Raw genomic sequence first — 25,262 nt, 5'->3', positions numbered from 1 at the left:
TTTGCATTGAACTTTCAGCGCTGTAACTTTGCAGATACTGTTTATTCTCAAGCAGCAACATTACACACTAACTAAAGTTTAAAAAGTGAAATTGCATGCCGTGTTGAGAGAAATGTAGTAGCACGTTGTGGGTCTTTAATGCAGAGACTCTCCTCATGTGTTTGCAGTTTAAATTGAATGATGCATTTAAAAGTTAATGGCCAAACGTAGGCTATCATTACAAAAATTCACAATGCTGCTGCAGGTGAAATATAACGTGGATAACACTGAATAAATGTTTTTTAGTCAGGTTAAATACTGATAATTGATCACTCGAACCCCTTTATCTAACCGCCAGACTCCACATCCGTCATGTTTGTAGTTTTTTAACACGGGAGTTTTATAACACTGTGTGAAATAAACAGTTATGGAAAGTGACAACTTCCCTCAGAGAAGGACAAATCATGGCATGAATGAAAATGAGAGCTAAATGTAAATCTTTTTTTTTAAAGTTACATGTTGGAAAAAAAAAATGTTTTACCCACATAATGTCAATTTAGAGAGCAATATTAGTTTGTCTGTATTCTTAATGAATATTAGCTGGTTATTTAAAATTAAAAGTACATTCAATATTCAGGGATTGACTTGATAGGTAGTGTAGAAAGTAACTGTATTGTTCATGCCTACCCTAGTATTGGGCTAGTAAACTAATGTTAACAAATTAAACCTTATTGTAAAGTGTTACCCACATTCCTTTACGTGTGCATAACCTGATCAAGTCTTAAAGGGGCTATATGTAAGATTCTTCATGTATTAATCGCTTTTTTATTGCCAATTTGTGAAAAGTTATAGTTAAATATAGACCAGTCTATAAGTTGCTGCTGCAGTCCATATAACGGCCACCGGATGTCGCTAACAGCAAGCGTTTCTGAATTCTACATAGAGCCCCTTAACTTCCAGAAATCCAAACAAATAATGAGTCGGGAAAAGATAAGGTAAAAATTTCAGCTGTAATTCAGGTTCATTCATCATACTGTGGACAATCAAGTTGAACATGATGCATTGTGGGATACAGTACCCAGGACAACGTGTATCCTGCAGATTTTGGCAAAAGCAGTAGGTAATTTGGGTATACATACAGAAAAATGTAATACTGTGCACAATACGCAGACTATTCACGGTTTTAATGAATTTCAGTCAACATGTTTCAGTGTATCTGTGCTAGTTGCTCCATACATTTCTCAGTACAACAAAAAACACATCTAATAAATACAACAACAACAAATATCACCATACAAAAAGTACAAAACATTTCCACCACAACACTTCATTAGAAAACAAATCAGTACTTTTACAAGTCACAATCACGAGGTGCTCGGCGCACGAAACCCTGTACGTCACGTGAACATCACATTGAACTGATACTGTGGAGACTCTGGGATGGCGCACAACACACACAGACTTACAATCACCACAGATATCCATCGGTCCATCCAGCCTCACACCATGGCTGTGGGTGGCACTGGAGACGGCGTAGCTTATGACACGAGTGTTTTCTGAAGACCTTCCCGTGGTTGGGTCAGACCTTTTCCGTATATAGCCCACGGAAACGTTCATGGAGCCGGGCACTCTGAAAGCTGGCCCCTGGCCTTCCGTCCCGGCCGGTTGTGCTGCAAGTGGCATCCTGTTGCTCTCAGTCCACGGGGAACTCTGTCTCCAAAGCCGTCCCGGGACGGCTGCCTACATGAGTGTCCTTCCGGAGCTGTAGGGAGACGCAGCTAAGCCAGCTGCGGCTGGTGGGCATCTCTCCCACGATCTCCCAGCTGTCCGATTCCTCACAGTACCGCTCTATAGTGTCATGATACCTGCGGGGGAAGGCAGTATGGTCAGAAATGCTCAACAGACAGCGCTAGCAGAATTTCAGGGTCATTTTTTCGACCCAAATCCTGGGTTGAGCCTTTTGAGTGATTTTTTTGTGGTAATCTTTTCAGTGTTTGTGTAGTTTTTGTTTTACCCAGCTTTAAGTTCAATAGGAATCGACACGTTTGGGAATTTCACAAGAGGGCGCATCATTTCCCCATGCAGATTTCACAATGGGTTCAAGTATGGCTGCGTTTAACCCTTGTGTTCCCATTTTTATTTTTAAGTTGTCAAAAATATCAGTTAACCTATGTTTTGTGTGACTTTCTCATTTAGGGTCATGAACATGCAAGCAAAGTTTCAACACGCTTATGTGTTTTGACATATACACACTAAATTACTGTTACGTTCGTGTAGCCTGACAAGCCAGACCCACATCAAGATGTTGGCCTGGAAACTCACCATTGACAGGGCTCAATCCGAGGGGCGGGATAAAGGGTTGTCTTTCAAATTCCCTCTGCACGGAATTGGATAGCGCCATGAGCGCCACAACCAACCAGAGCAAAGAAGAAGTTGAAGTGGAGCTAACGTTAGTTGATAGATTAAACTTTTACCGTATCCGGTCGGCAAAATTGTGAACACATTTCTTAAGAATGACTTCAGTGCCGTTCTTTGTTCTTTTCTCAAAGAAAAGCTAAACTCCAAGTCTTCCAGAGATGCGGCCAAAACCGATTGGAAAGGCCGCTGTTCGTCAGCTTCTTTGTTTACGAGTAGCACGCGGAACGGGCGCAACTCTGCCGTCATTATGTTAAGCCCGCCCACCGACTCTATACACGATGTGATTGGCCAGAGTTAGTTTTTTCCAGCTCGCAGGTCTACCGAGAGTTGCTAGACTACACTCGCGGGAAATTAGATTTGCTGCCGCTAGTGTGCGTCTAGGTTTCTAGGCTAACGTTCGTGATTTTTAAAAGTTAGCCATTTATTTTTTCAATCTATCTGAAATACTACCTATCCTACATTGTTTTTCTTGACATTTTGTGACTTAATTCTCATTTAGGTCATGAACATGCACGCAAAGTTTCAACATGCTAATGCGTTGTGAAATATGCATACAGAAAGTTTTGTGGGTCAATTTGACCCATACAGACAGCTATTCAAACGCAACTGTATGGACACAAAACAAAAAACACTTTGTTGTATGTCAGAGCTCTTTAACTCTAGGCCTAAAGTGCAAGTGTCTTGCTGAGTTTAACAACTTTTTATTTTCAAAGTTTGTGTTAACTGTCTGTCCCACTTTTTGAGCATAGACTTTAATTTGACTTTTCCAACTTAAATTGTTACAAATCTTGAATACTTCAGGAGCACAGACTTAAGTTTGGGGAACGCTTCACAGATTATTGTAGAAGTAAAAAAAAATTGTAAAAGTACATTTTAAAAACATGTTATAGAAGTTTAAGTTTATGAAAATGTAAAATATATAAAATATATATTTTACATAAAATATACATTTTACAAAACATGTTCAACTCTAAAACTTCAAGAACATCAAAGCTAAATAACTGAACAAGTTATGTGCCAAATTTTAGGTTGATATCTCCAAAAAAAAAAAGAACTTTCAGTAAGATTATTTTGTGCTCAGTCCCAAACTTTTCCTCTAGATGACCACACCATATAAGGACTCTTCGATTTCCATATATGGGTTGACTGTTCTGAAAAATAGTGGTTAAAAACATTTTTATAAATCGTAAATTCAGATATTTATTCTTTGAAATGTGTGAAAAGTATTGATATTAAAAGTTAATTGTTTGTACCTGATTGTATTTTTTTTTTCATAGTGTGATTTTTGGGGAATTGTATTGAATCCAATTAGGGTCAATTTGACCCGGACCACAACGAAGGTATAAGTGCACGAGGATTAAAGTGGCTTCTGTATCTGGATAACTGATCAGATCTCTGTTTGACACTCAATATTTAAAATAAGTCTGTAATGGGAAAACGGGAAAAGTTCAGGAAAAGTCGACCTGAAGTGTTGGGGTTTCTTTTAAAAAATACTTTCAGTCACAGGGCTACGCCTTTCAAATCTCATAAAATGAGAAGGAGGTTGCAAATAATAATACATTGCATAGATGCCACGATCGAAGAGGTAAAAAGAGACATATGGGTACGAAATCATTGCGCAATTGTCCCACCACATCTGGCAATTTCATAGGGTTCTTGTGTAGCATTACTCACCTATCCCATCCCTCCTCTCCTCCCAAAACGTAAATCTTTCCGTCCACCACCGCCACGCCGGGCCGATAGCGTCTCTCCTTCATGGGAGCGCACATGGTCCACTTGTTGGTCTTGGGGTCGTAGCACTCAACCTTATCCGTGTTCTCGGTGGAAGCGTGCCAGCCGCCTACAGAGGAACATCTATGAGCTACAGAAAAAACCTCACATGACTAATGAAATAAAGGCCTCCATATTCACCGATGACGTATATCTTTCCCTTCAGGATACAGGCAGCAGATCCAGAGCGAGCAATCTGCATGGGCGCCACCTCGGCCCACACGCATGTTTTAGGGTTGTACACCTGCGCCAAGTCTGTGCCGTCGCCATCTTCTAAAACTGCACCTCCTGTGTGATTTCAGAAGAGAAACATTATCAATCATTCCGATTTTGTAAACCATTTTGAAACAGTTGAGTGAAGATCTGTGGCTGCAGTTCACTTAACGACCACTCGTGTCGCTATTGAGTGAAGGGGGTTTTCACACTGGATGCTGGAAACATTTAGCCTGGTCCTATCAGCCTCTCGTTCATTTCATTTGTACAGAGAGTCTGGCCACTCTCCACTGACAAGTGTTAACTTCCTTAAAGGCAGGTACTCTGTTGAAGTTTAAAACTATTAGATCTGCCCAGAGCCCCTTTGGATCCGTGGGGAGGAGGGCCACAACATCATGGCCACCAACAGAACTCAGCCAAGATTGTTCTTGCTCCGGCTTTAACTTCTGGATATTCGGCAGTGGTGCCACAACGGAATGAATGGCTTCGCTCGCATCTTTCTCCGCCGGCATTACTGAACTACATCAAACTAGCGCACGACATCAACGCCATCGTTCTCAGCCACTCCCTCTGTTCACTGATTGGACCGGTTAAAATTTGGCCGGAGAAAAATAGCGAATATACCGCAATCCCAGACGACATACTGAAGGAAAATGAAAATTGAGCGGAAGTGTGAGGAGGGCGGAGCCAGGCTAGGAAACATTATCAATCCTTCATATTTAGGAGTATACAATTTAACATCACCATATGGAAAAAAAAATTATGATATAATAATTTCTCCAAAATGCTCCACCGCCTAGCATAAATTAGTAGTTGTGCAAACCCTAGCATAAGGTCATAAACGACTTGAGTTATGTAGACTTAACAATATGCATTAGTTATTCTGGCCCTCAGAAATAATAGCATCCGTCATACTCCCTCCTAAGTCTTCATCACATGTAAAACATTTAAACATTTGTGCCATTTCTTCTAATTAAATAGTATTTTTTTATTTAGTGTGCCTCTACAGGATATACTGAGCTAACCCTTAAAAACGCATACCTCGGGAAAAAAATTAATACAATTATAAATTAAATGTTTTTCCCATTGTATTGGGTCACTAGCGATACGAGGTGTAAGAGTGGAAGTATTTTTTTTTTCTGCACAACAATAAATTAATCTTTGCTGACTGAATAAGTGCAGTTCATCTTTATTCCTCATGATGTCAATGTCTGACACTCAATAATGAAGTGTTGTTTCACTCACCGCAGGCAGAAAACAAAAGAATAGGAAGAATCATCAGCAAAACTTGAAATGGCTCAGAGATTTACAGCTGAATGCAATCAAATATTACTGTCACTGTCACGATGGTGGATCTGGTGAAGAAGCTGACAGTGATCAAAATATTGATTTAGAAGATGATAGTATTGAGAATATGTTTGAGATGGTGAATATGAGGCAGATGCTGAATGTACTGAAATGAGCTCTGACGAGGACGGTGATGATGGTATAAAACATCTGCTCAAACTGAACCCTTACAAGCTCCAGAAGATAACAAAATATACTTTATTTTATTCTTCTGTAATTGTTACTCTAATATTAGGAGAGTTTTATATTATCACGACAGTAGAGATCCATCTGTGTTAGATATAGATCCAGGTCGCTAAAGACCCGAATGTGTTATAATGATTGGCGAAACATTCATGCATTTAAGGGTTAAACTCACAATTTCACATACTTCTGCAACGGTGTGATTGGCAGTGTACCCAGCATGCCTTTTAGACATTTATTGTCTATGTTTACATTATTTTCAGACCACATCCTGTCATGTTGTGTTTTATTCAGGAATCAAAGGAGCTTTTGTTGGAGGAAACCTGCTACCTGTCACATAGAGTAATCCATCCAGCGCCACCACAGCTGGACTAGTGACCGCCATCTTGACCGACTCCATAAACTGCCATGTGTTCGTGTGAGGGTTGTAACACTCAACAGAGTCCAGACGAGAACGGCCCTCCCAGCCGCCCACAGCAAACACATATCCGTCCAACATCACCAACCCTGGAAGAAAAGAACAACACTTTTTTAAACAAAATGGGTCTTGTTTATTTCCAAACAATGGGAAGGCTGCGTTCCATTCCAAGTCGGATGTGGGATATTCCTACTTGTTTCCACCAACTTCTGACCATGAGAGTATTCGATTGCCTGATATTTTTGGAAAAAGGTGTAAAAAGAAAATCAGCAATCCTGCCATGAGCTTTGGAGGTGTTCTTTTGTAGACAAAAACATCTCCTTGCAACAAGACTATTGGAAACGCAGCATAAGCCACCTGCTCTTTTGTATACGTTTGTACAGATTTGGTGTCCGTTACCCAGTTCTGATCGAGCCACGTTCATGGGTGCCATCTCTAACCAGGAGTCAAAACACGGGTCATAGCGCCACATTTCTCGACTGGCCGAGCCGTCTGGAAACTCACCGCCAGCCAAATACAGCATGGAGCCTGTGAAAACACACAAAAACACACTGCTTGGTCATTTCTGACCACTGGCACTTGAACGCTTGGTAAACAACAACTCATTTACACTACCAACAAAAAGTTGGGGTCAGCAATGGTGCATTAAGGCCAATTCACACCGCACAGACATGTTTGTTGGGTTTTGTTGGATCAGTGGGTTACCCCTGTCTGCATCTGTTGGCGTTGGCCGGGGTTTGTTTTCATCCGAACCAACATGTTCAATCTGTCGTATCTGTTGGGCCAGTGTAAACATGCCAGTTATTTTTCTAACAGCCAACTTGTTTGTAGGTGTTTGTTGGCATTTGTCTGGGTGGCGTGAGTTGGCCTTTAAACTGATCAAATGTGACAGTAAACACTTTAAAATGTAACACAAGATCTAAAAGAATCCATCTAAAGATTGTATCTCAAATAAATGCTGTTGTTTCTTCTTTCTACTTATCAAAGAATAAATAAAAAAAAAGGAAATAGTATTTGGCATTAATCGGTTTTCAGCATTGATAATAATCAGAAACGTTTCTTGATCATGAATGATTTTTTGAAGGATCATGTGACACTGAAGACTGGAGTAATGATGCTCAAAATTCAGCTTTGATCACAGAAATACATTACACTCTAAAATATATTTCACATAGAAAACAAGTTATTTTGGATTGTAATAATATTTCACATTATTACTGTTTTACTGTATTTTTGATTAAATAAATGCAGCCTTGGTGAACAGAAGAGACTTGATCTCATGATATTTAAGTATTCGCTTACAAACAGCCGTGCAAGAAGTAAAATAATTTATTTAAAATCTAGTTAAAAACAGTCAAGATATGTTTCCATATAATGAACACAAGGTTAATATTTAATCATGTTCATGTATATGACCCTATAAAACATGTTTACACTTTTAACATTCCAGCAATGTTGCTTAATTTTGTATCGGCAACAAAATCATTACAAATACATAGTGAATATTTAATATACTGCCCAGTCCTAGTTAAATATATCAAATGAAAACGCCAAGGAGCGATTGAGTCAGGAAGTTGAACAGCTATGTCACATCCTTTCACTTCACGATCCGACTCCAAAACGAATCTTGATCTACTTTCTTTTCTTATTAATTAATGATTTACCGACTTGAAAATCTTGAAATCCTTTATTAAATTTCATTACATATACAAGTACATTTTAAAATAATTACAAATTAAAACATTGTATTAGAACAATTGTATATTAAGAATGTAAAATGTATAAATTAACATAGCTTAAAAACTTAAAAAGTAGTAAATAATAATGAGGAACAAAGAAACATTACAAGCAGTAAACAAAGAGTGCTTTCAGTATTTAATGCTGCGTTCCAGGCAGGTTTTTGAGCCTGTAAGTTACGACTTCAAACCACGACTCATGACTTTGTAGCGTTACAGGCAAAGTCACGCCAAACTGCCTGAGCGCAAGGAATTGTGATAGCTAGATGTAAACAAAGCATGGTGGATCGTACGGGGCTTCCAACATTATATTGTCCTAAAGTCTATTTCTCACCATGTACGACTTTCATAAACACTGCATCCGTAGTGGCTGCCATTGCTGTTTCGCGGGCTGTGATGTCAGAGCGCGTAACTGGGAGTACATCGATCTAGTACGAGTTCACAGGTGGGAAGTCACAGTTTTGACTGCCGTTCCAGTGCACTTTCACGGGTAGAAGGTTGGAAAAAAAAACAGGTTACGGGTTTCCTGGAACGCGGCATAAGAGTATCAGAACGCTTTCCATTCAAGAGCTGTGAGTGATTTTTCTCTCTCATCTTTACTGTTGTTTGATTATTAATGATGACATCATAGACAGCGGGAGATCTGCATTCACACTAATGCACAGATCTCTTGAAATATATAACTTTGAAATATATATATGACTGAATAACTTTAATAAGGGCTCATCTGTATTTATACAGTGAAGACTATGAAGTGATCATTTACATTTGATTAATATTTCTGTACCTTAAAATATAGTTTAGACCTACATGAAAAACCTGAAAAGAACTGTTTTTCATTTGTATGTTTGTTCTGTGGTATTCATGTACAATGTATGCATGTATATGTATATAATGAATTATATACAGTACCAGTTAAATGTTTGGACACATCAATGGGAAAGTGTGTCCAAACTTTTGACTGGTACTGTACTATAATATACACAAAGAATATTGGCCGATATATCGGTATCTGACTTTTTTTTACTCCCTAATATTGGCATCGGCCCTCAAAAACCCATATCAGTCAGGCTCTATTCTAAAGCACACTCAGCGTCATTGCGCATCTGCGGTTAAAGACTAAGCTCAATAATTCTCAGAATGGATCCAGAATCGTTGGGGAGAGAATCACGATGCATGGATTTTTTCTCCCACCCCTACTCACCAGACACGACTAGGCCGTGTTTGCTGACAGCGAAGGGCAGGCAGGCCAGACTCTTCCACTGGCTGGTGAGGGGATCGAAACTCTCCACGCTGCGCAGCACAACCTTATCATCCTCTCCTCCTACAGTCACAATCACCTCAGCTGTGCCTGACAGACACAAACACACACATGCCCGCCACTGGATGAGTACAGTCATCCACACATTGTGCTCGTTCCACATCAAAGCATCCCAGGATGCACCTCAGAATTTATTTGGACATTAAATAATTACAATACTTCCATTTGTGTCATTTCAGAGTTTCAATGACTTTACTACACTTCTAAAATATGGAAAGTTAACTCCAATCTCTAACTTGTCAATGGCGGCACAAACTTGCTCAACCTATCTGTCTAATAACAAAAACAAATTACACTTACTCAAATAAGTACTGAGTAATATTAATTAACTACATGTACTTACTATAGAGTTAGGTTTAGGGTTAGTTACTTGTAATTACGCATAATTTACTGTTATTACTATAGTAAGTACATGTAGTAACTGCATCACCTTAAAATAGTGTTACCCAAAATATAGCTGCAAACAGCCATTATCAGGGCCAAGCACACCATCTGAAAAAATGAGTAATTCAAGACATTTGTAGATGATTTTAGGCAACATGTTAAATTGATGTGGTGTGGTCAGTGTACCGTGAGAATGACACACACAAACGTTGGCGTCAACATGCAAAAGTGTTGCAGAGATACAGCTTGTTTGATTCAGTTTGGCATCATGCCATCAAATTCATCAGTGCATTGAATGAGAATGATTTGATCCATCAAAAAGCTTTTGATAATTTTTTTGCCAGCATGCTCTGTAGATGTTCTGAGCAAATTTGGAAAAGATGGGCTAATGGTCTAAAAGGAGTTTGAAAAATAGGTTTTCAACCAAATTCAAACACATTACATTATTTTAAAGCTATTTTTTGAAGCTTTAATTACATTTTTGACCAGTCTCGAAACTTTAAGTACATTCAGGGCAGGGTGCCAATGACACATCAAATTTCATAATACGCTAATGCATTTGTAAAATATAGCATTTTCCTACAAAATTCAAAATGGCTGACATGGAAAAATTGGGTTCCGTTTAAGTTGGTATGTACCAAATCTAATTGTGAGACCTGTCTTGTGATTTTGGTCAATCTGTTCGGAAGTTATAAGCAAAAATATAAATCTCCTGACCACTAGGCTACGCACTGTGCCGAAACTGTCTACGTACCCTCAGGTCATGCCTGTGATGACATGTACCAAGTTTCGTCTTAATACACCAAATATTTGTGGAGATACTCCTTTATAAAGTATAAAATTAATTATAAAACATTAACTGCCATATGTGACAGTAATTGCCAGCATGGCCTGTACAGCTAATTTTGGAAAATAAGACAAAGAAACTGTCAAAGAGGAGTTAAAAAATAAAACAAAATTTTTTTTTGCAATCAAATCGTCTTGAGACAAGGAATCAGATGAAAAATATTGTTTCTAGACCTTACGGTTCAAAGGTTATTAGCATAAAAATGAGAGCAAATTTGGTCAGTTGGTGGCGCTAGAGGGTTTGAGTTAGAGACTCTAAAATTGCTGTGATTAATGATTTGTCTCTCCTCTATCCATGCGCCAAATTTCAATGGGCTGGCCACAGACTCAACGGAGGAAGAAACTTTCTTTGCTTGGCCCCTAAAAATCCAGAATTACAAAGGAATTGGCTCGGATGTAAATGTAGAAACAAATGGAATTGGTTGACGGTGTAAATGTGGCGATAAAGCGTTGTTGCAGGAAAGGTTTCGGGTCATGGATACTGTGGTCACCTGTTGCGCGTCGAGGCCGTGCTCGGGGGCCGTACAGCTCTCCTCTGCGGTCCTGCAGCAGCAAATAGTCCTTGGCTTCAGAGATCAGCTTCTGGCACTTGAGCGACTCCTTCACAACATCCAGAGTCTCGATGACGTCATGAATGTAGTACGGACTGATGAGCGGCAGCCTGATGTGCTCTACAACCTGCAAACCATAATCACATGTGATCAGTCAATCACAGAATATTTGCTAATATTCAGCCGCATAAACGCATCAAACAAGCACGTCCGTTTACCATATTTGATGTGATCCAAGTATGTGCACTAATCAATGATTATAAATGAACAAAATTATTAAATTAAATAATAAATGCAATCTGTTTATCATATAAAGCAATCATGTCACTTCAGAACACACATTAAACCCCTCAAGTACTTTTACAATGTCTTTATGCACTTTTTGAAGCTTGAAAGATTTGGTAAAATGGACTTTCAATGGAGGGACAGAAATCTGTCAGGTTCCAATAAAAAAGGTCTACTTTTGTGTTTCAAAGATTAAAGGGAGAGTTCACCCAAAAATGAAAATCATCCCATAATTTACTCACTAACGTAGACTAACTAACTAAACGCCAAAGTCGCAACGTCACGCCAGTTACGCTTTTTCTGTAAGTTGAATACTGAAAGCGCTCCGTCAGAAGCAAGATATTTTACTTCATGAATATGGATATTTTTCTCACACAAACCCATCGATTTGCTTCAGAAGTCCTTTATTAACCCCCCGGAGCTGTGTGGAGCTGTTATATAATGGATAGATGCACATTTTTGGGCTTCAAATTTTGGTGCTGTCATTCACTGCCATTATAAAGCTTGGAAGAGCCAGGACATTTTTAATATAACTCAGATTGTATTCGTCTGAAAGAATGTCATCTAGAATGACTTGAGGGGAGTAAATCAAGGGCTAATTTTCATTTTTGGGTGAACCATCCCTTTAACGAAAGGTTGGATGAGTTTGGAACGACATCAGGATGAGTAAACGATAATTAAAATTTTTGGGTGAACAATTATTTTATAAGCACATTATGATTAATGATAATGATACTTGTCTTAGCAAATGCCACGAAATTGCAATCTAAAATCAAGTCTGTACATTCAGAATTGCTGAACATTCCCATGAGATATGCAATGAGCTCTTCTCAAGAGCTGCAACTAAGGTCTGGTCTTTAAATAACTGCATAGCAACAATGATATGCAAACACAGCAATCTAAGCCCATCCAATCAGGGCTAATTGTACGTTTCTCACACAGCTCTGTGAAGTGACTGTTCTCTTCATAATCATACACTCACAGAAATATTTCACCCAAAATTTAAGATTTATGTAATTTTATTAAATGACAAATTCCCATTTATATTTTTTTCATAATTTTAACACAAATCTACCAAATAAACTTTACACAATTTATTTTCATTAGGGTAATAAAACCTATTTATTTAAAATACATAAAGTTTATTGTATAAATTGCATAATAATTAAGAGAACTAAATCAGGATAATTTAAAAAGTTAAATAACATTTATTTGAATCATGTTAAATGTATATTCATGGCAGAGTTAGTTTTTATGCATTTACATCTATTTGATTTTATTTAAAAACTCATATTTTTAAAATCTATACATTAAAAGTAAATAAACTCTAAAAGATTTAATCAATTTTACAATTTATTTAATGCAATTAGTTAATAAATACTAACATTGTTTGAATAATAAGAGTTATAAAACAAACAAGATTCTGTTATTTAAAGTTTATGTGATTGGTTTTCATCAAAGTTATGAAAAAAAATCCATTTGGGAAACAGGAAACGACGTCACTTTCGCTGGACACAAGCCCTCGAGATATTGTGGGAATCCGTCACACACATCCCACTGAGCAAAGGCGTACGTTGAAAAGACGTCCACTGAGGAGCCAGAATGAAAGTTTTTATGACGTCTGTTTTTGACGTGTTCTGCACGTCCGATATAGACGCTCATGGAACCTCAAGGTTAAAAACTAGTTCAAATTATGGACATATTTTCCATTTGTAATTGCAAAGCAACTCACAGACAGTGTGTGTTTGTCCAGAAATCATGAAAATAAAAGAAACTTAGCTCAAACCTTTAGACACTTTAGACAACTTATCATCTGTAATTCACACATCTTTGGATCGTGAGAGAATCGTGGGATTCAATCCAGGATCTTCTTGCTGTGAGGAGACAGTGTTTCCCACTGAGACACTGGTGCTGCCCTTAATCACAGACATAAGACACACTTTGACTATTTCTGTCAGACGTCTACAGAAGCTCTTACTGAGAATTAACAGAGGTTTAGATGTTGATGTTTATGGTTAATTTGAAGTCACCATTGTGGTGGGAAGCGTTTGCTTTAGTTGGGCTCTTGGTCCCTGTACTTGTGTTAGCTTTTCTTTGGCTGCTGTAACTGTGTGTGTGAAACACAATAGTTATGGCTGAGAAAGCAAAGATAAAGTGACTTCCGGTGTTGTCAGCTCCTTGTTGATGACTAAATCATCAGAAGTCTAGAATCTGATGTTGTGCTTTCGAGTTTTGTGTTCTTGTTTGGCAAATAATAATTTGTTTATTTACTACAACCTTGTGAATCTGCTGTATTGACACCAATAGCAATAAACAAATCACTCATATTGAAAGATGATAAAACAGCAGGTGCACATTGTTTTGAGAAAATATTTCTCATAGTCACACACAGACATCAAGATTTTGCATATGATTCACAACAACGGTGACAATCAAGCTTGAGTTTTGTACTTTGAAGCTACCCATCATGCATTACAGCATGAAGTTTTTTTTTATGATTGTCACCGTTGTTGTGAATCATATGCAAAATCTTGATGTCTGCGTGTGACTATGAGAAATATTTTCTCAAAACAATGTGCACATGCTGTTTTATCATCTTTCAATATGAGTGATTTGTTTATTGCTATTGGTGTCAATACAGCAGATTCACAAGATTATAGTAAATAAACAAATTATTATTTGCCAAACAAGAACATAAAACTCGAAAGCACAACATCAGATTCTAGACTTCTGATGATTTAGTCATCAACAAGGAGCTGACAACACCTGAAGTCACTTTATCTTTGCTTTCTCAGCCATAACTATTGTGTTTCACACACACAGTTACAGCAGCCAAAGAAAAGCTAACACAAGTACAGGGACCAAGAGCCCAACTAAAGCAAACGCTTCCCACCACAATGGTGACTTCAAATGAAACATAAATATCAACATCTAAAGCTCTGTTAATTCTCAGTAAGAGCTTCTGTAGACGTCTGACAGAAATAGTCAAAGTGTGTCTTATGTCTGTGATTAAGGGCAGCTCCAGTGTCTCAGTGGGAAACACTGTCTCCTCACAGCAAGAAGATCCTGGATTGAATCCCGCGATTCTCTCAAGATCCAAAGATGTGTGAATTACAGATGCTAAATTGTCTAAAGTGTCTAAAGGTGTGAGCTAAGTTTCTTTTATTTTCATGATTTCTGGACAAACACACACTCTCTGTGAGTTGCTTTGCAATTACAAATGGAAAATATGTCCATAATTTGAACTAGTTTTTAACCTTGAGGTTCCATGAACGTCTATATCGGACGTGCAGAACACGTTAAAAACAGACGTCATAAAAACTTTCATTCTGGCTCCTCAGTGGACGTCTTTTCAACGTACGCCTTTGCTCAGTGGGATGTGTGTGACGGATTCCCACAATATCTCGAGGGCTTGTGTCCAGCGAAAGTGACGTCGTTTCCTGTTTCCCAAATGGATTTTTTTTCATAACTTTGATGAAAACCAATCACATAAACTTTAAATAACAGAATCTTGTTTGTTTTATAACTCTTATTATTCAAACAATGTTAGTATTTATTAACTAATTGCATTAAATAAATTGTAAAATTGATTAAATCTTTTAGAGTTTATTTACTTTTAATGTATAGATTTTAAAAATATGAGTTTTTAAATAAAATCAAATAGATGTAAATGCATAAAAACTAACTCTGCCATGAATATACATTTAACATGATTCAAATAAATGTTATTTAACTTTTTAAATTATCCTGATTTAGTTCTCTTAATTATTATGCAATTTATACAATAAACTTTATGTATTTTAAATAAATAGGTTTTATTATCCTAAGGAAAATAAATTGTGTAAAGTTTATTTGGTAGATTTGTGTTAAAATTATGAAAAAAATATAAATGGGAATTTGTCATTTAATAAAATTACATAAATCTTAAATTTTGGGTGAAATATTTCTGTGAGTGTAGCCTGTACGGAGCATGTGACCTTTCACAGGCTTAGTTCATCAAAACACACAAAGGCGGCTAATCCCAGACATCTGCCAGAGCTCCACCACGGACATGCGAGAGAGACCCACCCGCTCTACTAAGACCAAAATGCACAAACCTCATGTCTCAAAAAACAGTGCAGCTTGACAACAGTGTCCAACCAGGCGTCCGTTCTTCATACGTTGCTAACTTAGTCAGCTGGATTTGATTGTTGACGATTTGGCTTGATCTTGGTTTATTTCATGTAAACAGGATTAGATTGCATCTTTTTAAGCGCCGTTGATACTTAAAGTGTCCCATTTATACATTTATTACAAGAGTTCATTACTGAACCAGGGACAATAATAATGTAAAATAATAATAATAATAATAATAATAATATTAAAATTAATTTGAAAATAATATTATAATGTTGTGTAAAATGTGTATAATACTATAAACAGTCAGTTTTATTGATTGAGAGATGTATTTGTGATGGAATAATTACTTTATAATTGTATTGGAGTCTTACACACATGCTGTACAGCTAATCTGAGCCGTGCATTAATTTGAGTGATGACACAGATATTATGGAAGTGGCTTGATGCAGAGAAATTGATCTTGACCCATAAGAAGCTTTAATTAATGCGGTCATGTAACAAATCTGCTTCACAGGTAAAATTAAATGAATTACAACATTGAAATTTAAATGTAATGTTATGTTGTTTTGGTTGCATGGCTGTTTCCTTATAAAGGTCCAGAAATTGTTTTTCGCCAGGTGTCTTTTTTAATTATATGATGCCATTACGCTGCTGTCTTGCCACCAGCCAATCGCTGCATTGCTGATTGTGGTTTCGAGTATCGATGCATCTGCCCTATAGCCTGACATCATCATACTCAGATTCTGGTCAGAATAGGAGTCTGATACTGCTCCATTGGACTGTGATTATGGGGCGTGTTTCAACCAGAGGCAGACAGTACTCAAGTATTTTTACTTTCTACTTTTCAAGTATATATTTTATCAGTGTTTTTCTTTGGAAAACGTTTTATTCATTACATTCCAAAGCATAATTTATAATGTCATACTTTTTACTGCACTACATTTCATAAATAAAAGTAGTTTTTTTTTTAACCTTGAATACTTAATTATATAATAAAAAAATATAGTACTTTCTTACTTGTACTCAAGTAAAATTAATTACTTTTATTTGAGTAAAAGTATACAATACTAAATTTTTTATGTAATTAAGTATTAAATGATATTCAATACGAAACAGTGCAGTACAAGGTTGTGAAGTAAAAGTTTTCCAAAGAAGAACACTGATAAAGTACATATACTTGAAAAATAAAATTACTTGGAAAGTAAAAATACTTAAATACTGTCTGCCTCTGGTTTCAACCGAACCAGGAAAGAAAATGCCTCTGCTCAATTGGATACAACCAACCAGAGCAACAACTAAGTGACTCATAGCAACACAAACCTGTTTCATGACTAGAAACAATATCACCTATTAGAACATGCAGAAGCTAAAACATTAATTTTTTCTATTAAGAAATGTATTTTGTTAAGGAAAAATGACTGGAAAAGTGTAAGTAATTCAAAAACGTGAAGTGTTTGTCATATTCTGACAATAAAGAGTAGTTTAAAACCACAATTAACAGTCTGGTTTGTACAACCTTCACTTAGGAGCAAAAATCTGCCTTTAAATTTGAAATAAATAAATATTTGACATTTATCGTGATAATTATTGATATCGACTGATATGAAAAGATTTTATCAAAATCAATTTTTGGCCATATCGCCCAGCCCTACATCCAGGCGATCTGCCCTCTTCAGGGAACACAGGAACGTACAGTAATCTTAGACAACTTAATCCAGAATATTTTAATCCAATCCACAAATTGGTTTGAAGAACCAAATTAGCCAGAAAATTATCAGTTATCACGATTAGAAGATCTGTGATCTGTCAAATTATCTCAGATGTATTAAGAACTAAGTACTAAGAACAGACCTGTTATTTCCATATGAAAATGTTTTTATCCTACACTCTTAAAAATAAAGGTTCCAAAAGAGGCGTTTTCACAGCGATGCCATAGAAGAACCATTTTTGGTTCCCCAGAGAACCTCAGTGATCAGTTCTAAAAAGAACCTTTTTATAGAACATTGTTACAATCTATAGAACTTTCATATATTCAATTTCAGATATTCCAGTATCGATGTATATCAAAATATCAATATTTTTGGGCACTAGCCATAGATGATTAAAGGAACAGCAAGTATCACTTGAAGACATGTGAACAACAGAGTAATACTTTGTGCCATGACCTCTTAGTTGAACACAAGAACACAAAAAAGCTGAAGGTTCGCAGCATTGCAAGGAAGTGTAGACTGCATATTTCCACATTTTGGATTTATTATATGTTGAATTTAGGTTTTAAATAAGAGGTTGCAGAATGTGATGTCATATGTCTGAAGAAATGTTACATCCCCAAAGTCAATTGTTACTGCCCTGTAAGTGTTATGGAATTACTAAAATCCATAGAAAACTATCACTTGTCGGGAAGATATTAATAGGGCTTCTGACTGACCTTCTCGAAGCTCTGTCTACGCGAGGGGTTTTTCTCCAGCCAAACAATGGCCGCCTCAAACACGGTCTCCTCTTTTGGCACATTCAGAAGGTCACTGGAAATGATCTCGGTCAGTTTATCAGCACAAAGAGAAAGAAACTCCTCCTGCAGGGTGAGACAGAAGAGAAAGAAGGTATAATTAACTCTCATCTAAAAATATCAATGACAGTTAGATTCCTAATGATATCACACCTTTACAATTAAGAGAGTCAAGGTCAAGGCTTAAAATCATGTCACATCTTTCTAAAACTGAAAACTTTATCATTCATTACCATTTTCTACAAATTCTAGGTTTTATTTCCAACTTACAATGTTAGTCAAGGTTTCTTGACTAAGATAGCTAACTTACACAGATAATACTAATACTTATAAATGATAAATGTGCTCTTAGTGATGTAATTTCTGCCACATTTTGCCATTAAAGGGGTAATTCACCAATGGACAGGTGGGCTTTAATAAAATGTGGCTGTCTATGGGGTAGAAGAGTGAAACATTTTCTGAAATCTGTGCTACATGACAAGAGAAAACAGAGGAAAAGAGCTTGATTTTGGTACAACAATGCAGACGACTGAGCTTTTATATAAGATCAAAACCCCAAAAGAATTACACTAAAACGATTACAACTATCGTGTTTAAAATGAAAATCAATAAAAGGTGTCGAAATTACACGTCTGCCGTTTTTGCACCAATCACACACCTATCTGTTGAGCATATGAATGCAATGGCCAATCAGAAGTGTTTAGATGAATTTTACTAAGAGATATTTGGTTAAAGACTTGTTTATTGTTACTTACTATTAAAAGCCGATTATTACTTACAAATGTATTTAACCATCAGGGCTCCAGACTAACACCTGATTTGGTAGTGCTGGGGAGATTTTAAATCAAAGTTAATTTAAATCATAAAATTACTATTGTTTTGCATTTATACAGTTACTTATAATATTACATGCTTGTTTATTGGACATTTAACAGTTAAGCACTGCGCTTTAATTGACATGCAGATAAAATTAACTTTTATTAATTAATTTATTAATGTACAAAAACCTAATTTTTTATAGGGAAAATGTAATATTCTGCTCTTATTAAATGTACCATTGCTCTTCTATAGTCTCACACTGAACTGACCGACAGCTTCAGAGATTATAAAAGGAGTGCTCTTTGCTTGCTTTCTTTGTAGAAAGGTTTTTGTTTTTCCTATTTTTCCATATATTAAGGAGTGGAAATGGCTAATATGTCAATAAATGCTCCTCTGCTGCCATCTACTGGTTATAGTGGTCATTTCATGCCTTTGTTAGTTTTCCTATATCTTTCAACTTAAAAATTTTGGAGTGAATTCAAACACTTTCTCACTGGATCTCCCAGCGCTGTGTAGTAATTGTAAACCTGTTCTAAGCTTGCGCTGCACTGTCTAATATTGCTCCAAGCTGCACAGCTCAAGCGAGTAGCGTGGTTGTTTTTCACTTTCATTTTCACAGTTTCTCATATGTAACAGAAATGGCAGCTCTTATCATTTAGGCAACGTGGTGGTGGCACCAGTGCGACCTCTAACAAAATTTTGTCACACCAGCAGGAAAAAAAAGTTGCAGTCTGTATAAGTGTAAATGTCATGTCATGTCAGTCGCTGCTTCGGTTCCAGCTTTGCAGTGTAATCATGGATTTTGTTGATGCTTATCAATTTTATTGGTAACCTACTACAATGTGCTGTTTCTTTTGTCGAACATTTACAGAATACAGACAGATTTAACCTTCATCCTTCCCTCACGCGGGTCAAAATGACCTAAAATTATTAAAATAATTGTCCAGAAAACTTTTATAATTTCATTTTTGATAATATTTTTTATATATATTATTTTTTTTATTTACCTTTAATTATTCGTTTTTAATCAATAAATAAGAAACAAATATTAATTTAATCACATTCTTTCAAATTAAATTCAAAATAATTTCATGCATAACCCTTTTAATTCAGCTCAAAATATCTTACATTGGGTGTCTTTGCTGAACTCTTGTGGAAAAATAATAAAACAACATGATATTTCATGACTCTTGCCACTACATGGCCTTATATCTCTATATGGAGCAAATGAGCTGCTCCGCTGGGTCCTAAAGTCAGTTCTGTTTTTCTAGTAAGCACTCATCGCATTCCATTAATTCCAAAGTGGGTCAAATTGACCCGCGAGGGAAGGATTTGTTACTTTCTTATTTCAACCACACAAACTCCTTAAATTCAATCCAATTTTTTTTGTATTAATGGTGCAAGTGCGACAAAAGTCCTAAGGTCAAACTGACCCAAGGGAAGGAAGAAGGCTTAACAAGGTAATTATAAAAATTGCACCTAAATATCCACCCTTAATGGGAAAGGTAATGTGTGATGCTGACATGGACCTGCTGTGCTAAGTGCACATGACTTTAGGAGCTGCTCTAAAGTGCTTGAGTTCACCTGTTGGCACACGCAGCTGAAGTGCTGTTGGATGTACTCCATGCTGCGTCGCTCCAGCTCTCGGCACGAGTGCGCCTCGGCGAAGCAGTGGATGCCCACGCAGTTGATCTCATCCATCTGCCGCTCCATGAACCTGCAGCAGGCCTCCCGCACCGCCATCACGTCCAGCAGATTAGCGGCTGCCAGCAGCGCCTGCACGTTGGCTTTGGAGATCACCACTTCCGCCGTGTAGGCGTAGCTCACCAGCATGCCAATCATCTGCGGCTCCACCCCATTGATGGCCACTCGCTCCTGCCGGGACTCCATCAGGTCGGTGGAGAACATGGCCTGAGCCAAAAACACACCACAGCTTTAAGCTTTCAGCAGGGGCTTCACCCATCCATTCACAACAGTTTTAAATGTACAGCATTTTCATAATGTGACTGATAGGAGTGATTTGAGAAGAACTGAAACCTGTTTTATAAATTTCGTTTTAAACAGCTAAATCAAAAACAACTATGCAGTCATTTGAACGTATTAATATTGCAATTTATGATTTTGGTCATTTCAATCACATCTATAAATATAATGGTAATTATTAGCAAATATGTTTTACTTTAAATAGTGCACAATTGACTCTTTTCTAGAATATCATTATTTTGAGATCAATATTTTGGCCTTTAGCCAATAATTACTTGACTTCATTAATTAGTAGAAATAAATAATAAAAAAAACCTAATATATATATTACTAATATATATATATATTATATATATATATATATATATATATTATATATATATATATATATATATATATATATATATATATATATATATATATATATATATATATATATATATATATATATATATATATATATATATATATATATATATATATATATATATATATATATATATATATATATATATATATATATATATATACACCGAGGCTAACGGTATATATATATATATATTTATATTTTAGTTTTTTTTATTATTTATTTCTACTAATTAATGAAGTCAAGTATCTATATATACACACATTATGACCACCTCCCTAATATTGTGTTGGTCCCCCTTTTGCTGCCAAAACATCCCTGACCCGTCGAGGCATGGACTCCACTAGACCCCTGAAGGTGTGCTGTGGTATCTGTAGCTCAAACAGTAGAGCGTGGCGCTGGCAACGCCAAGGTCATGGGTTCGATCCCCAGGGAAAGCAAGAACTGACAAAAATGTAAAATGTGTACCTTGAATGCAATGTAAGGATAAAAAGCGTCTGCCAAATGCATATATGTAAAATATAAATGTATCTGGCACCAAGATGTTAGCAGCAGATCCTTTAAGACCTGTAAGTTGCGAGGTGGGGCCTCCATGGATCGGACTTGTTTGTTCAGCACATCTCACAGATGCTCGACTGGATTGAGATCTGGGGAATTTGGAGGCCAAGTAAACCTCAAACCATTCCTGAACCTTTGTGGTGGCGCATTATCCTGCTGAAAGAGCCACAGCCACCAGGGAATACCGTTTCCATGAAAGGCTGTACATGGTCTGCAACAATGCTTAGGTAGGTGGTACGTGTCACTGCAATCCATCCACATGGATGCAGGACCCAAGGTTTCCCAGCAGAACATTGCCCAAAGCATCACACTGCCTCTGCCTTCTTCCCATAGTGCATCCTGGGGCCATGTGTTCCCCAGGTAAGCGACGCACCCGGACATCCTCATGATTTAAAAGAAAACATGATTCATCAGACCAGGCCACCTTCTTCCATTGCTCCGTGGTCCAGTTCTGATGCTCACGTGCCCACTGTTGGTGCTTTCAGCGGTGTACAGGGCTCAGCACGGGCACCCTGACTGGTCTGCGGCTATGCAGCCCCATACACAACAAACTGAGATGCTCTGTGTATTCTGACACCTTTCTATCAGAACCAGCATTAACTTCTTGAGCAATTTGAGCTACAGTAGTTCGTCTGTTTGATCGGACCTCACGGGCCAGCCTTCGCTCCCCACGTGCATCAATGAGCCTTGGCCGGCCATGACCCTGTTGCCGGTTCACCACTGTTCCTTCCTTGGAGCACTTTTGATAGAGACTGACCACTGCAGACCGGGAACACCCCACAGAGCTGCAGTTTTGGAGATGCTCTGACCCAGTCGTCTAGTCATCACAATTTGTCCCTTGTCAAACTCGCTCAAATCCTTATGCTTTCCCATTTTTCCTGCTTCTAACACATCAACTTTTAGGACTAAATGTTCACTTGCTGCCTAATATATCCCACCCACTAACAGGTGCTGTGATGAAGAGATAATCAGTGCTATTCACTTCACCCATATGTGGTCATAATGTTATTCCTGATCGGTGTATATATGAATTAATAACATCTTTGCCAAAAGTGTAATTGTAATAATAGATATGCATTGTAATATTTATTTGGTTTTAAATAAATTAAAAGTGTGTTTTAGGGTATGTTTACACGACAATAATGCACAAAAAACTGATAAGTTTTTCCTTTGTACAATTTTGGTCAACAACTAGTCCCAATTTCGGCCCGACTGATTGGTCATTACCTGAAAATAGGAGCTGAATGAGGCCAGAACAATCCGGTGACAGGGAAACTCCTGGCCTCCACAGCACAGAGTCACGTCACAGAAGGCGTTGTTGAGCCGTAAGCTGTTCAAGCCTTCCAGCACCTTGTTAGGATGCCGAGCCTCCACAAACACGTAGTCTTCGCTGTCCAGAGAGGCCAACGGGAAGCTGGAGTCCTCCACGCAGGGAGACGGAGGGAGCGTGGAGCTGGACGGAGAGGTGGCTGGCAGATTCACTGCCATTATTTCCATCTCAACAATCACTCAGGCTGAGAGAAACACAGAGGAGCACACGATTCAAGCATGCTATACATCATCTAAAACTTTCATCAAACTACAGCACTTTCTAATTCTTGTCATAACTTAATACATATTTATTATTATACTTTATAACAATTGACAGGCTACATGGAATATTTGTTCTTAGTTTCAGCACAGGACAATTTAAACAAACTGTGAAAATATCTACAAAAAAAAAGGATAACAGATACACATTTTAAGCTAAAATTGTAATTGTTAATAAACTGCACAAGTAAAATATGAATGTGAATATGAAATATAACTTTGTCATTGCAACAAATTCTATAAAAATAGATATATTTACAGTACTAATATAACTGTTATACCAATATATATACACATATGTAAAATGTATTATAAAAATATATTTCATTTTCAACATGTAAATGTAGGTATAAATATATCGCATAATAATGACAGCAAGTCTAATATTAAATGTCTGATATTTTGACGGGGGGGGGGGGGGGGGTAAACATGCAAAAACAACCTGTCAAATTACATCAATGCAGTTCAGCTTTTGGATCTTTTCTGCCTTTTTTATCATTCTTAAATGACTACAAAGGAATAAAATAATGTATGCTCGTGTGGTGTTATATATTTAAAGATTATTAGAGATTCAACAGGCAGGAAAGAACTCCTACACTGTCTGATAAAGTAACACATTAAAGGGGGGGTTGACTGGTTAATGCAGTTCGTAAATACCTCCTGTAATTCACACGAATAATGAGTGACAGTAAAGGCGAAGTCGCCGGAAGCGATAAAGACACACATCTAAAAACAACAGCAGCACGATCTTACCGAAAAACCTGTCTGAGTTTAAATCAGCTCAAATCCTCCATATCTTCACCTGCAACTGTTTATGAAGAGTCGTGACGCCATGTCTTCTTCTTTAAAAGCAGACTGAGGGGCAGGAGTCGAAACATGAAGCACCCGCGCCACCTCTCGATCTGGAGGGTTTCAGCAGCTCCTCCGTCTACGGTGCGTGTCCACTAAGGTTAAATACCTGACAACAGCTGTACCTATTGCAAACGCCTCCATGTAATATGCTGCACGTTGTTTTATTTGTCTATTAACTAGGCCTACTTCGTTGATGGTTTTATTTTATTTTTTTAATTTATTCAATTGCATTGATATAAACAAAGCATTTGCAGTTTATTAAACATACATGCATGGTTCATTGTTGTCCCAACAATTTCTTTTTGTCTTTGTATTAACAACTTTTGAGTAAAACATGCTTGAGAAATGTATAGCAATCAGTTTCCACAACTAAATATATATAAGCTATAGCCTATATGACAGATGAAAGTGAAGTGAAATGATCTCTTCATCACGACGTGGTATATATTAGGCAGCAAGTGAACATTTAGTCCTAAAAGTTGATGTGTTAGAAGCAGGAAAATGGGCAAGCGTAAGGATTTTGACAAGGGCCGAATTGTGATGGTTAGACGACTGGGTCAAACTTGCTCAAATCCTTATGCTTGGGGTGTTTCCTATGCTGGTTTCGTCTCGATCGGACTAACGGTTTCGAAGATATTTGCAAATGTTTTTAGGCACTAAATCACAACGCTGCACAAACCATAAGGTGAAACCTGGCATGCTTGGGATCGTTGGACTCGGCAAGGATTCAGAATACACAGTGCATCACAGTTTGTTGCGGATGGGGCTGCATAGCCGCAGACCAGTCAGGGTGCCCATGCTGATCTTACTCCTGTGAAAATAAGTTGACCACACCCAAAGTTATAAGCGTTTGAAATTTTACCACTAGGTAGCGCTGGTCTGAAACTACTCAAGCTCCTTCAGAGCATTGTGCTGATGACCCATACTAAGTTTCGTAACAATCCGTTCATGCATTCTTAAAATACAGCATTTTAACACAAAATTCAAAATGGTCAAAAGCCAAAACGGCCGATATGG

The 25,262-nt window shown here is 37.3% G+C and overlaps 1 protein-coding gene across 2 annotated transcripts; it reads right to left on the bottom strand.

Moving 5' to 3' along the window:
• Nucleotides 1-971: 971 nt before the first annotated feature.
• Nucleotides 972-24,247, bottom strand: LOC307133025 (kelch-like protein 24). Of its 2 annotated transcripts, none has more exons than XM_079827757.1 (11): nt 24,147-24,247; nt 23,031-23,317; nt 20,480-20,806; nt 17,999-18,142; nt 11,107-11,293; nt 9,269-9,415; nt 6,728-6,856; nt 6,241-6,417; nt 4,309-4,455; nt 4,072-4,237; nt 972-1,844 (listed from the first exon to the last, which is right to left on the bottom strand). In XM_079827757.1, exons 2-11 carry the CDS (start codon nt 23,298-23,300, stop codon nt 1,673-1,675), a joined length of 1,866 nt encoding a protein of 621 aa, XP_079683883.1. In that variant the 5' UTR covers nt 23,301-23,317; nt 24,147-24,247; the 3' UTR covers nt 972-1,672. The 2 variants fall into 2 exon arrangements, with proteins under 2 accessions (XP_079683883.1, XP_079683882.1); XM_079827756.1 differs by having other exon boundaries at nt 9,269-9,409; nt 24,147-24,236.
• Between the last annotated feature and the right edge of the window lie 1,015 nt (nt 24,248-25,262).

Source organism: Gobio gobio (assembly GCF_949357685.1).
Source record: "Gobio gobio genome assembly, chromosome: 1".
Taxonomy (NCBI): domain Eukaryota; kingdom Metazoa; phylum Chordata; class Actinopteri; order Cypriniformes; family Gobionidae; genus Gobio; species Gobio gobio.
This window is presented reverse-complemented; position numbering and strand designations above follow the sequence as displayed.